The 14,664-nt window shown below is 44.9% G+C and overlaps 1 protein-coding gene across 7 annotated transcripts in view; it reads right to left on the reverse strand.

The window, feature by feature from the left end:
• The window catches only part of CUL1 (cullin 1), a 106,124-nt gene that overhangs the window by 13,918 nt on the left and 77,542 nt on the right, over window positions 1–14,664 (reverse strand). For all 7 annotated transcript variants that reach the window (XR_013524174.1, XR_013524173.1, XR_013524175.1 and 4 more), the window contains exons 10-11: window positions 2,136–2,243; window positions 1,950–2,056 (exon numbers count right to left, since the gene is read on the reverse strand). Coding sequence is in view for 4 of the 7 variants with exons in the window: in XM_035254495.3 (XP_035110386.1) it covers window positions 1,950–2,056; window positions 2,136–2,243 (215 nt within the window). In the remaining 3 variants the exon portion in view is untranslated. The remainder of the gene's footprint in view (window positions 1–1,949; window positions 2,057–2,135; window positions 2,244–14,664) is intronic.

Consider the following 14,664-nt stretch of genomic DNA (forward strand, 5'->3'; position numbering starts at 1 on the left):
GAGGTCAAGAGATCGAGACCATCCTGGTCAACATGGTGAAACCCCATCTCTACTAAAAATACAAAAAATTAGCTGGGCAAGGTGGCGTGTGCCTGTAATCCCAGCTACTCGGGAGGCTGAGGCAGGAGAACTGCCTGAACCCAGGAGGCGGAGGTTGCGGTGAGCCGAGATCGTGCCATTGCACTCCAGCCTGGGTAACAAGAGCGAAACTCCATCTCAAAAAAAAAAAAAAAAAGAAAAAGAAAATTTAAGGAAATTCACTTTTCCAACTGCTTTCTAGTCTGCTGTAACTTAACTTTGAAGAAACAAAAAGGCGCACAGATTCCTTTCCATGACCCGATCATTTAAAGTAATGAAGGGGTTTCAGTTCCTACCAAAGTGCTGTTTGTAGTTTTATCTACAAAAGAGATGACTGTTCTCTAACAACTGAGTCATCCTATGAACAAATGATAATTCAAAGGTGACTTACAGGTAGATGAATTTTTGTACAGGCCTTTCTACAAGACTGCTTTATGAACAAGACCCCCTAATTCATATAAAATGAATCAGCCACCACACAACCTCTGAAGAGGTGTCTCCAACTTGAGAACAGTTGGTTCAGAAAGCCCACCCCTATTCTGCACACTCTTAGGTCAAGTGGGTTCCTCTTCCCTTGGAGCAGTTCAACTTAGTGCTGCCTGGATTCCACTCGTACAACGCATGCTGTTCAAGAGATGCTGTGGAAATGTCTCTGCCATTCTGTCTGCGCCAGTGACCTTAACTAATAAGCAGAAGGCTTGATGAGGGCCATTCATGAAAAGACAACAGATAAAAAGGACTCTAAGGCCAGGCACAGTGGCTCATGCCTATAATCCCAGCACTTTCAGAGGCTGAGGTGGGTGGATCACTTGAGGTCAGGAGTTCGAGACCAGTCTGGCCAACGTGGTGAAACTTCGTCTCTACTAAAAATAAAAAAATAATTATAAAAAAAAAAAGCTACTCGGGAGGCTGAGGCTGCAGTGAGCTGAGATCACGCCACTGCACACAAGCCTGAGTGACAGAGCAAGACTCCTTTTCAAAAACAAACAAAAAATTTGGCCGGGCATGGTGGCATGCCTGTAGTCCCAGCTACTCTGGAGACTAAGGCACGAGAATTGCTTAAACACAGGAGGTGGACGCTGCAAGGTTGCAGTGAGCCGAGATCGTGCCACTGCGCTCCAGCCTGAGCAACAGAGTAAGACTGTCTTAAAAAAAAAAAAAAAAAAAAAGGACACTAAGTGTTCTGTCAAACAAACTGAAGACCCAATAGAATATCTCCTTAGTCATAATATGTGGCCCCCCAAAAATGAAACCAAGTCATGAGAGGCATTCCAATTTAAAGTCCCTTTTCATTTCTGGAGAGGATCTCACCACAGTTGTTAAATTAACATTAAACCAGAATAAATATTTCTGTTTACTGCAATAAACAGGAAAAAAACCATAAAATACTCAGTTTCTCGCTGGCCTTGGGTAAACTGGGTTAAGAGAAAGCTGTAACAGACCTTCATCAAATGTCTTCCCATCATTTACCCAAAAGGCCACATCGTTTTTACACGGTTCTCTGTTAATACAGTAAATCACATCAGACTTGGTACTGCTGGGTTCCCAGGAAGCTGCACTATGTTTTGAAGAATTATTATGAACTGACAACGCTGGCTTGCTAATATTTTACTTCAGATTTCTGCAACTACATGCTCAAGTGACACTGGTTAGTACTGGATGAAGAATAACCAAGGTCCCACAATATAATGAGATGCTTCTGTTTTAAAAACAGCCAGGGGGAGGGAAAGCAGATTTTCAACTGGGAAGATGACGATGTTTAAGCATTTTCTCATAAGGGACAAAACTTGCAATTTAATGTATGTAAAATGTAAATTTTAAAGCTGACATTTTAAACAGGCATACTAAGAAAACACAGGGTCATTTAATACCTTTTCTTCAACAAGGAGTCACAGTATCGAGCCAGCAACTCAGGGGATTTACTGGATGACTGGGCCATCTTGGTAACCGCATTGTTGTTTATGAAGCGACCACAAGCCTGTGTTACACAGAGCACAGTTAGGGACAAACGCCCCATCCAGATATACTACAGCAAGTCACAACCGCCACACGCCTACCTTATCAAGAGCAGCCACAAAACCCGCGTCATTGTTGAATGCAGACATTACCAGGGCATTGTATTTTTTATGAACATCAAGCACTGTCTGTACATACATTTTGGGGTCCTTAAACGGGGGCAGAAATAGAAACAAAAGTTGTTTACTGCATATAAAATATTCTAAAAGCTATACATACCTTTACGAAGTTAAGAAATAAGATTAAGACATACTTTTGGTACCATCATTGAAACACACAGAACATTCTGATTATACATATAAAATAAAGACCAATATATTCTCCACACTCTAAATACTGATTTCGATCTTGTATTACAAACAGTGAAAACTCAAAGAGATCATGAAAACAGCATTTTCTAAGTGACAGCTCTGCTTTGCCAATTTCTCCTTGTTAACCAGTGCAATTCTGGACTGTTTGAGCTGGAGAAGAGCATTCAGCCAGCGAGGTGTGTCATCAGCAACGAGAGGGAAAGTGGGGTTCAGGGAGGGAGTCTGACTGCGGCCCCCATCCCCTGCAAACCGGAGACTCAGATCTGTGTGGTGCTGCTGGGGCCAGGGCCTGATAGCAGGGCAGGAAGAGGGGTAGAGCGTGGCGTGGGGCAGCAATGGGGCATCCCTGGACCAAGGAACAATATGGAAATGCAACAGGCCAGCCCGGGGGCTTCTGTGGCCAAAGGAAGGCAGCAAGAATGGAAGGCAAAGGAGACCGAGCTAAGTGCTCATGTGAAAAACAGTGCTGCTGCTGGGAACAGTGCAGGCCCCCACCATCCTTCATGGGACCGAGACAGCCCACACTGGGAAGCAGGTGCTGTTTTCATCCCCATTCTACAGATGAAGAACTGTCAGAGCTAAGTACACTGCCAGGAAATGGCGGCAGAGTCAGGCTTCGCTCTAGGCTCTGTGGGAGCCGGGCTGGGAAGGCTGGTGGGAGGGAGCTCTGGGCCACCCCTAGCCAAGCACAGACCCAGGCGCAGGGGCAAGCCTGTTTCCATCACTGATACACTCAGGTGCCAGAAACCAACACCCCCCCAAGTCTACCTATTCAGCATTATTAAGTGACATTTGATTGATTTGCTTGTTTTTATTATATATTTACATATTTTGAGACAGAGTCTCACTCTGATTGACTGACTGATTCTGAGATGAGTCTTGCTCTGTCCCCAGACTGGAGTGCAGTTGTGCAATCTCCAGGCCGCTGCACTCCAGCCTGGGCAACAGAGCGAGACGCCATCTCAAAAACAAAAATAAAAGAGTATCAGAGGCTTCCCGTTTTCTAAAAAAAGAGCTATATAATTAATAAATGCAAGGTTTATTATTATGAACATATTGTGATAAGATTATAAGTCCAATAATATATAAATATGGTCTTTTCCTGACATGAACATTTGATAAGAGGAAAGATTAAAAGGGAACTTAATGCAAAATAATTGCCAAATAATTAATATTGAAAGGCAATACTGCAGATATTTAATATTTCAAAATTACCATCTTAAAAAGGTTGAAACACATAGAGCGTTAACTGCACTACCAGACAGCCTTGCTCTGTTCCACGGCTACCCCAGACGTAGGGACCCTTCTTCTACTTCACCTGGATGGTCTTAATCTTCAGAGTGAAACAAAAGCACCTCCACGTTAGGCCACACCTTACTTCATATAAGCTTGCTTCTTTTAAACAATGAAAACATTTTCTGCTTGACCTAATTGTGATTTTGCTACTGAAATAGATACTGCTTCTGCCAATTCAGATTTTAGATCACCTTCAGATTTCGTGTCAAATTATTCCACAACATTCATATATTCTTCTCTCTGCCTTCCTTCTGTTACAGTATTTACAAAGTGCTCAGCCTACAGCAAGGATTCAAACACGGGAAAACGCTAGAATCGTTATTGGGTGGTTTTCAAAGAAGGTAACATGCAGGATCTCTTAACAAGTTAACAGCCCTACAAAGAATTGCGTGTCAAAACTGCCACTTTAAGGACTCAATTTGCTTCCAAAACTTGCTGGTTTTTTGTTTTATGTTTTTGAGACATTGTCTCGCTCCGTTGCCCCTGCTGGAGTGCAGTGGCGCAGTCTCGGCTCACTGCAACCTCGGCCTCCTGGGTTCAAGCGATTCTCCTGCCTCAGCCTCCCAAGTAGCTGGGGCTACAGGTGATGCCACTACGCCCAGCTAATTTTTGTATTTTTAGCAGAGACGGGTTTCACCATGTTGGCCAGGATGGTCTGGATCTCCTGACCTTGTGATCCACCTGCCTTAGCCACCCAAAGTGTTGGGATTACAGGCGTGAACCAAAACTTACTACTTTTTTTGGAAAACGACTCACAGTATTTATGTAAAGTATGTTATGCATATAAGCATTAATACTTATTTTATTTGCAAGAATGACTCACTCTCAGCAGCAGAGGGGCTACAGACCCACATGTACAAGGCTTCACCCACCTGGCGGCCTGACCCCTCAGCCTGCATGGCTTCCCTGCCACACTCCCTCACCCTCCTTCCAGAAAACGCCAGCCCTGACTTACTCCACACTCCGGAAAATGCCAGCCTTGACTTACTCCGCACTCTGGAAAATGCCAGCCTTGACTGACTTACTCCACACTCTGGAAAATGCCAGCCTTGACTGACTTACTCCACACTCTGGAAAATGCCAGCGATGACTGACTTACTCCGCACTCCGGAAAATGCCAGCCTTGACTGACTTACTCCACACTCCGGAAAATGCCAGCCTTGACTTACTCCACACTCCGGAAAATGCCAGCCTTGACTTACTCCACACTCCGGAAAATGCCAGCCTTGACTGACTTACTCCACACTCCGGAAAATGCCAGCCTTGACTTACTCCACACTCCGGAAAATGCCAGCCTTGACCGACTTACTCCACACTCCGGAAAATGCCAGTCTTGACTGACTTACTCCACACTCCGGGAAATGCTAGTCTTGACTGACTTACTCCACACTCTGGAAAATGCCAGCCTTGACTGACTTACTCCACACTTCGGAAAATGCCAGCCTTGACTGACTTACTCCGCACTCCGGAAAATGCCAGCCTTGACTGACTTACTCCACACTCTGGAAAATGCCAGCCTTGACTGACTTACTCCACACTCTGGAAAATGCCAGCCTTGACTGACTTACTCCACACTCTGGAAAATGCCAGCCTTGACTTACTCCACACTCCGGAAAATGCCAGCCTTGACTGACTTACTCCACACTCCGGAAAATGCCAGTCTTGACTGACTTACTCCACACTCCGGGAAATGCCAGTCTTGACTGACTTACTCCACACTCTGGAAAATGCCAGCCTTGACTGACTTACTCCACACTCTGGAAAATGCCAGCCTTGACTGACTTACTCCACACTCTGGAAAATGCCAGCCTTGACTTACTCCACACTCCGGAAAATGCCAGCCTTGACTTACTCCACACTCCGGAAAATGCCAGCCTTGACTGACTTACTCCACACTCCGGAAAATGCCAGCCTTGACTTACTCCACACTCCGGAAAATGCCAGCCTTGACTGACTTACTCCACACTTCGGAAAATGCCAGCCTTGACTTACTCCACACTCCGGGAAATGCCAGTCTTGACTGACTTACTCCACACTCTGGAAAATGCCAGCCTTGACTTACTCCACACTCCGGAAAATGCCAGCCTTGACTTACTCCACACTCCGGGAAATGCCAGTCTTGACTGACTTACTCCACACTCTGGAAAATGCCAGCCTTGACTTACTCCACACTCCGGAAAATGCCAGCCTTGACTTACTCCACACTCTGGAAAATGCCAGCCTTGACTGACTTACTCCACACTTCGGAAAATGCCAGCCTTGACTGACTTACTCCACACTCCGGAAAATGCCAGCCTTGACTGACTTACTCCACACTCCGGAAAATGCCAGCCTTGACTTACTCCACACTCCGGAAAATGCCAGCCTTGACTGACTTACTCCACACTTCGGAAAATGCCAGCCTTGACTGACTTACTCCACACTCCGGAAAATGCCAGCCTTGACTGACTTACTCCACACTCCGGAAAATGCCAGCCTTGACTTACTCCACACTCCGGGAAATGCCAGTCTTGACTGACTTACTCCACACTCTGGAAAATGCCAGCCTTGACTGACTTACTCCGCACTCCGGAAAATGCCAGTCTTGACTGACTTACTCCACACTCCGGAAAATGCCAGCCTTGACTTACTCCACACTCCGGAAAATGCCAGCCTTGACTTACTCCACACTCTGGAAAATGCCAGCCTTGACTTACTCCACACTCCGGAAAATGCCAGCCTTGACTTACTCCACACTCCGGAAAATGCCAGCCTTGACTTACTCCACACTCCGGAAAATGCCAGCCTTGACTTACTCCACACTCTGGAAAATGCCAGCCTTGACTTACTCCACACTCTGGAAAATGCCAGCCTTGACTTACTCCACACTCTGGAAAATGCCAGCCTTGACTTACTCCACACTCTGGAAAATGCCAGCCTTGACTTACTCCACACTCCGGAAAATGCCAGCCTTGACTTACTCCACACTCTGGAAAATGCCAGCCTTGACTGACTTACTCCACACTCCAGAAAATGCCAGCCTTGACTGACTTACTCCACACTTCGGAAAATGCCAGCCTTGACTGACTTACTCCACACTTCGGAAAATGCCAGCCTTGACTTACTCCACACTCCGGGAAATGCCAGTCTTGACTGACTTACTCCACACTCTGGAAAATGCCAGCCTTGACTGACTTACTCCACACTCCAGAAAATGCCAGCCTTGACTGACTTACTCCACACTTCGGAAAATGCCAGCCTTGACTGACTTACTCCACACTCCAGAAAATGCCAGCCTTGACTGACTTACTCCACACTTCGGAAAATGCCAGCCTTGACTGACTTACTCCACACTTCGGAAAATGCCAGCCTTGACTTACTCCACACTTCGGAAAATGCCAGCCTTGACTGACTTACTCCACACTCCTGCTTGCGACTTGTCACTGATGGACTCCTTTGAACCAGTGATGTCTCTAGTTGACTGTAACGTTTCAGAATTATACTTTTCCCTATTTTCTCAAAATTTTTGGGCCATTTTTCCTCAGATGTGGAATTTGGAAAAATATAAATTTCCCAAGGAATGACAGGAACAACTTCTCACACATAAACCCACATCTCCCGGAGTAAAGAAGTCTTCAGACTCCAATTCCAAGATTCTTTCAACTACAGCAGTCTGGCTGGCGAAATGGAAGGACTTGCACAGGACTCACTAAGAGAAGAATGTCAAAACACTGGCCTTGGCTGGGCATAGTGGCTCACACCTGTAATCCCAGTACTTTGGGAGGCTGAGGTGGGCGAATCACGAGGTCAGGAGTTCAAGACCAGCCTGACCAACACGGTGAAACCCTGTCTTTACTAAAAATATAAAAAATTAGCTGGGCGTGGTGACGGGCATCTGTAATCCCAGCTACTCAGGAGTCTGGGGCAGGCGAATCACTTGAACCCATGAGGTGGCGGTTGCAGTGAGCCGAGATTATGCCACTGCACTCCAGCCTGGGTGATAGTGCGAGACTCCATAAAAACAAACAAAAATCTGGCCTTGAAAATGTGAATTCAGGAACTGGTCAAGGGGCAGACGAAGAACACACTAGAATAATATAGGGGAGAGAATGTTAAGGAAGCAGTCAGCAAACAGAAAAGATTTTCAAGAGGGGAGTAGATTTAGCATTCCAGAGGTAAATGACGGAGACAGGCTATGAAACTGGAAGGAGACAGATCTGTGCGATCAAATGCACGTTTTTTCAAGAAAATTAAGAATGAATGTTTGAGGCTTAAAAATATAAACAAAAGTAGTAACTGGTTTGATTCAGGACCTTCCATGTACTCACGAGAGCTTTTCACATGTAAGAAATGGGACATCTCTTAGGGCCCGTCCCGAGGGCTCATTCAACTCCTACCTGATTTCAGTTGTTGCGATGCCCATAACGAACACATTCAGTCTAGACCACGCTTCCCCCAGGTGAGCTCCCACGGCCTGCCCTTGGCCATCACGGGATTCCCAAACCCCTTTGTCATGAATGGGCCGCCGCTCCCCAGTCCTGCGTTCTCTGGAGCTTTTCTCGACAAGTGCCACCACTCACCCAGCGGCTCCAGCCAGACACCCAGGACTCACAACTCCCATTTCTTTTCAATGTTTTATTGCGGAAAAAATTCAAAGATATTAACAATTAGAAAGGGTAGTAAAACTTACCCCATGTACTCATCATTCAGTTTCAACAACTGTCAAAATGCAAAACCTGTCCGTTACAAAGCCAGGGTCTCTGCCTCATTCTTCTCCCCATTCCCCCCATGCCCAGCCCAGTCTCCAGCGGGCCACTATCACTACCTGAACCACGACGACAAATCTAGCTGGTACACTTGTGTATTAGTCACGGTTCCCTAGAGGGACAGACTAATAGGAGATATATATATATATGAACTATTATATTAAGTATTAACTTACACAATCACAACGTCCCACAATAGGCTATCTGCAAGCCTGAAGAGCAAGGAGAGCCAGTCTGTGTCTCAAAACTGAAGAACCTGGAGTCTGATGTTTGAGGACAGGCAGTCTCCAACACAGGAGAAAGTGTGGGCTGGGAGGCTAGGCCCGTCTCTCCTTTTCTCATTTTCTTGACTGCTTTATATTTGCTGGCAGCTGATTAGATGGTGCCTACCAGATTGAGGGTGGGTCTGCCTTCCCAGCCCACTGACTCAAACGTTAATCTCCTTTGGCAACGCCCTCACAGATGCCCCAGAATAAGACTTTGCATCCTTCAATCCAATCAAGTTGGCAGTGTTAACCATCACAACCTGTAACTCTTCTCCTTTTAACCCACTTTCTACGTGGCAACAAGCACATACATCCCATCAATCCCATGACTGTAACACTCTCCATTTGTTACCTCGTGCCCTTAGGCTTAAGCTAATTTCATCAACGTGGCTTTCAAGGTCTCCCCTGGTCTGGCCAGCCCATGCCTGCCTTCACGCTTACCTTCTACCTCAGGTCACACCTGGCTTCTTAGTTCTTAAGATGGGCTGTGTGTAGACCCACTGAGGGGCTTTGTTCTCTCTGGGATCCCCCTTTGCCTAGTTAGCTCTGTTTTCTCCATCGTAAACACTTTTTTCAGTGACACTTTCTCTGAATGTCCAAGACAGGCCGAGTTTGCCCTGTTACAGACTGCCCAAACCCCATCGCAATTCTAATCACACCTGCCAACTCCTCGATAATGGTGGGTGGATCATGTGAGGTCAGGAGTTCAAGACCAGCCTGGGCAATATGGTGAAACCCCATCTCTACTAAAAATTAAAAAATTAGCCGGGCCTATGGCAAGGAATTCCTTGCTATCGGCCTTTCTTGCTGGGCACATCTCAGTGTTGCCCACTGGGACCGTGTCTGCCTGCTACCACTGCCGCACTTCTAAGTACCTAGTGAGGCGACATTCACCAAATAATCTCCTAAATGGCTAAACCAGGAACATAATAACAATCATAACTGAATTATGACCTTTTGTTCCATATATTTCCACTAAAAAGATAATTCTAAAGGCCAATTTCACAGAGAAAATACACACAACTTTTATCTTACTCTTTCTTAAAAAGGTAAACCAAATACGGCATACGAGGTGAGAGGGCATAGCTTTATGGAGAGCTGACATATATTTAGACGTAATTTCTGGGGATCAGTTGTGATCCTAAGTGACACTTTAACACTCAAACACTTCCTAATGACCCAGTACCATTCAAGAATACTGCCAAAGAGGAATACTGGGGTGCTACAAGAATGAGGGTAGCATCCTTCACCATTTCGTGTACACAAACTGGTGCTCTCCAGGCTGAGGGACAGGTCTGATCTTCTGCAGAAAGCTGCTCTTGCCTATACTACCTCTGAGGGTACATTTAGCCTCCACATTTTTCATTCAGCCAGGGATCGATTACAAGAGCTTTAGGAGAGTTCCCTGAGGATTGAGAGTTGACAACAACAGATCAACCTCAGGACACCAGGACCTGGCTCCACACTGTCCAGTCTTACCGCTAGGTAATTTTTCCTTAAGAAGGGGAGAGAAATGAGGCCCCATTAAGTAACAAAAACATATGGTACAGTTGTTTGGGGGCCATGTCATTCTTCCCATTAGCATCAGCACTTGGTCTGGGAGGAACATTATCTCCATGCAAAACATAGAGAAGCAAAGGTTTCAGAAACAAACCACAGAGAGTATGTATGCAGACCACACAGTCTGACCGTTATCTGGGAAGGTGCTGAGAGGCGCCCACAGGGTTCTGAGCTGCCTGCCACTGCCAGTATGTGTGTGCTCAGGGGAAAATATTAATTTCAATATTAATAGGCAAAAGAAGGGAGATACATGTTAGACCTCAAAAATCATTTAGAAATAATTTGCATTTTCTTAATAGGTTTTTTCTAACCTCTTTCAATAAGTGGAAACCAACAGTAGTTTAAAATATTGAAACAAAAACACTAATAATTTAGTAAGTGCTCTCTTTTTTCATTCTTTTTCTTTTTTGAGACAGGGTTTTGTTCAGGTGCCTTGTCTACAGTGCAGTGGCATGATGTCGGCTCACTGCAACCTCTGCCTCCCATGTTCAAACGATTCTTCCACCTCAGCCTCCCAAGTAGCTGGGATTACAGGTGCGTGCCATGACGCCTGTCAAATTTTTAAATCTTTAATAGAAATGGGGTTTTTATCTTGTTGGCCAGGTTGGTCTCGAACTCCTGACCGCAGGTGATCCACCCGCCTCAGCCTCCCAGTGCTGGGATTACAGGTGTCAGCCACTGTGCCTGACTTTATTTTCATGGTCATGCCCTGGCAATGTTAAACAGTGCCAACAAGAAAATGCTCCTCCCTCAAAGCTGATACTGGTCTAAGTTCTAAAATGCTGCTGCAGTTGCTCCTAGAGTTCAGTAATACACATGTAGGACTGGAATGAGCACGTTTTAAGTCTTCCCTTTACAACACATCACATTCCACGAGAGTTAATTTGGAGAACTCTCAAAGGCATGTGCAGACTCAGCTAAAACACTTGTTTGAAGAGGGAGTTCCTTTGGGTTCCCCAGGACTCGCATGATTAATAATAAGCCATTGGTTGACATCTATAGACGATTTCATCCAGCAACAGCAGAATATACTTTCTCAAATCCAGCTGCCTCAACCTCGCAAAGTGCTGGGATTACAGGGGTAAGCCACTGGGCCCAGCCTTTTCTCTTTACTTTAACTGGCCTACCTGCTGCTACTCTTTGCTTCAACCATTTATATTTATCCTGGAGTCATGGCTCTGAGCCTCAGACCACAGTTATAAATGTTTAATCTCATTGTCATATTCCTGATCCCAGCACCATTAACTGTGTGGGTTTCATTTTTATTCTGGCCTTTGTTACGTCCCCGGGTTGTTCCCCTAGCTCTGGCTGACACCTACATTTTCCTTTATTTCAAGGTGAGGCTGAAGTCCTTGTTTTCAGCCTTTCGGAATGAACTACCCTGTAATGCCTAGGCTCTAAGTGGACTAGATTTAGGGTCTGAGTGAGATTCAGGAACTGAGTGATCAGAGATGAAAATGATAAACTTTGAAAGCAGAACTAAGACTTGCCCAGAAAGACTGACTTCTCTGAAGAGAATGAAAAATTCCCCAGGTAGAATGATGTTTCAGAAAGGAATAATTAAGTTAGTTCAGAAACAGAAGTAGTGTACAGAAGATGAGAGGCAGGGCTGTCTGACTCAGTGAGGATGGACAGAAAGGAGAAGTTCATGGGCATGATCTCTAATTAGTCTTGAACCAATCAGGGGTCACTTTAAAATACAATTTAATTGATGTGGTTATAAAGTTAAATTGAGGTAGGGATGTGCGTCCATAATGGATTTGCTGGTGAAATTATTAGTCTTCCCTACAATTAAAAGAAAGGTGTATACTGGATATAAAAATGACAGCCTGGGCTGGGCATGGTGGCTTATACTTGTAATTCCAGCACTTTGGGAGTAATTCCAGCACTTTGGGAGACCAAGGCGGGTGGATCACCCAACGTCAGGAGTTTGAGATCATCCTGGCCAACGCCAACAAGACAAAACCCTGTCTCTACTAAAAACACAAAAATTAGCCAGGCATGGTAGTGCATGCCTATAATCCCAGCTACTCAGGAGGCAGACGTCGCACTGAGCTAAGATTGTGTCATTGCATTCCAGCCTGGGTGACAGAGCAAGACTGCATCTCAAAAAAAAAAAAAAAAAAAAAATGGGCTGAGGCAGGCAGATCACAAGATCAAGAGATAAAGACCATCCTGGCCCCATCTCTACTAAAAATATTTTAAAAATTAGCTGGACATGATAGCGTGCACCTGTAGTCTCAGCTACTTGGGAGGCTGAGGGAAGAGAATCACTTGAACCTGGGAGGTGGAGGTTGCAGTGAGCCAAGATGGCGCCACTGCCCTCCAGCCTGGGCAACAGAGTGAGACTCCATCTAAAAACAAAACAAAAGACAGCCTGGTTATCTTAGGCTCCAAAATGACAACAGTGTACATTTCTTTTAGGAGAAATGATTATTCTCTTCATCTCATGGCAAGACAAAATAAATCCAAACCATCCCTTGTTGCTCTGAAGTTATATACCTGTAATTCACAAATGTAGCGACATGCTATCTGAATCAATTTATATTTTCAGCATATATCAGTTGTTTGTGTAATTAAATCTTACTGTACAAAAAAGCATTCTTCCTTTTGTTGTAAAGCAACTATTTCTCCTTTCCAATATCCACTTAATCAAAACCTGCACATTTCTTTGGTTCCTTAAAAAATGTTTAACATAGAAAATTTTCAAACATGTTCAAAACAAGAAAAGCATAGTCAAATCAACCCCCATAAACGCATGAGCCAGCTTTAAGGAACAGCTATGCCTCTAAGAGTCTAGGAGTTTCTCATCTGACCCTCTTCCTAGGTATGTAAGCAGATTTTATGAGTGCGTATCCTGTCTCCTTTAACCAAACCAAGCCAAGTTACGCTTGAAATGTAAGGTTCTGTAGCTAATTTTATCAGACTGGATAGTTTTTTTTTCTTACCATCCATAGAATGTTTGCCTCAAGACTCAGTGTTTTTTTTTTTTTTTTGAGACGGAGTTTTGCTCTTGTTACCCAGGCTGGAGTGCAATGGCGCGATCTCGGCTCACTGCAACCTCCGCCTCCTGGGTTCAGGCAATTCTCCTGCCTCAGCCTCCTGAGTAGCTGGGATTACAGGCACGAACCACCATGCCCAGCTAATTTTTTGTATTTTTAGTAGAGATGGGGTTTCACTATGTTGACCAGGATGGTCTCGATCTCTTGACCTTGTGATCCACCCGCCTTGGCCTCCCAAAGTGCTGGCATTACAGGCTTGAGCCACCACGCCTGGCCCAAGACTCAGTTGTTTAATCATGCACTTCACTACAGAAAAGAAAGGGAATCTCAGATGTATAAACAAACCCAAACTCAAACCTACCAGAAGTAGCCGGTAGTACGTTAGTCTGTTCACTGTGTCTGCGTTCATGCATGATTGGGCTTTTATAGTTATTTCTAACTAAACTTCCCAATCCAAATCACAGAACTTTTTCTGCGAAGGTACTAGGATCTACCCTACCTAGTTTTCCATTGAAAAATAGCTTACCAGGAACACCTAATTTTATTTCTGCTTATCAAATTCTCTGACTAACGCGCTGCCTTTTTAAGTATACTATCACCCCAGTCCTGGGGCCAGCTACCGAGAGCAGCTTCTGAAAATTTCTGTTTCAACGCACAACTTCTCTCAGAACTGAAATAACTTTCACAGCATTGCTCCCCAGTCAGTGCCTGCAGCCCAACACCCCACGTTAGAGCCGGCAGCCCTGCCAGGTGTCGCAGGGTCTAACAGACCCACCTCAGCTGGGCCACACTGAGGCTGGGCTGAGAACACCAAATCAAGATACCGTTTCAAAGAGGACTTGTGCTTTTTTTGTTGCCACTTCTGCCCTGAAGACCGTAAGATTCTCTTATAGCCTGATTTATGCTCATTTACATAACTGTCTTTGTAGGGGAATATAGTAACATCTAGATTGCTGAGGAATTATGTGTTAATTCAACATTCAAAATGGAACCAATTGTACAGTCAAGCATTAGTTACCAAGAACTTGTAAGTCTGCATTATTTGACTCTTCTCCTGAACTTTATTTTGGCATTTTGAGATAAGCTGGTGCCAAGGAAAATTATCAAACTACCCAAGGACTTGACATCCTACTTCGCTGTAAGTGCACTGCTGATGACGCTGTCCACAACACTACCGTGCTTTTGAGGATGAGCCACTGGAGAAAGTATCCTCAGCTCTGACCACCAAGACAAATCATTCTTCTGAGTTACCAGCTGATTGTGCTTCACTGCACTATCTTGAGTGCAAGCTCCCCGTACTGACTACAAAAATTTCAAGGCATATTATGACCTAACTCTAACAAGAGTACTGGACTGCATTACACACACTTTGAGAAGTATATTAAGCTTT

This window comes from Callithrix jacchus, chromosome 11, assembly GCF_049354715.1.
Source record: "Callithrix jacchus isolate 240 chromosome 11, calJac240_pri, whole genome shotgun sequence".
Taxonomy (NCBI): Eukaryota; Metazoa; Chordata; class Mammalia; order Primates; family Cebidae; genus Callithrix; species Callithrix jacchus.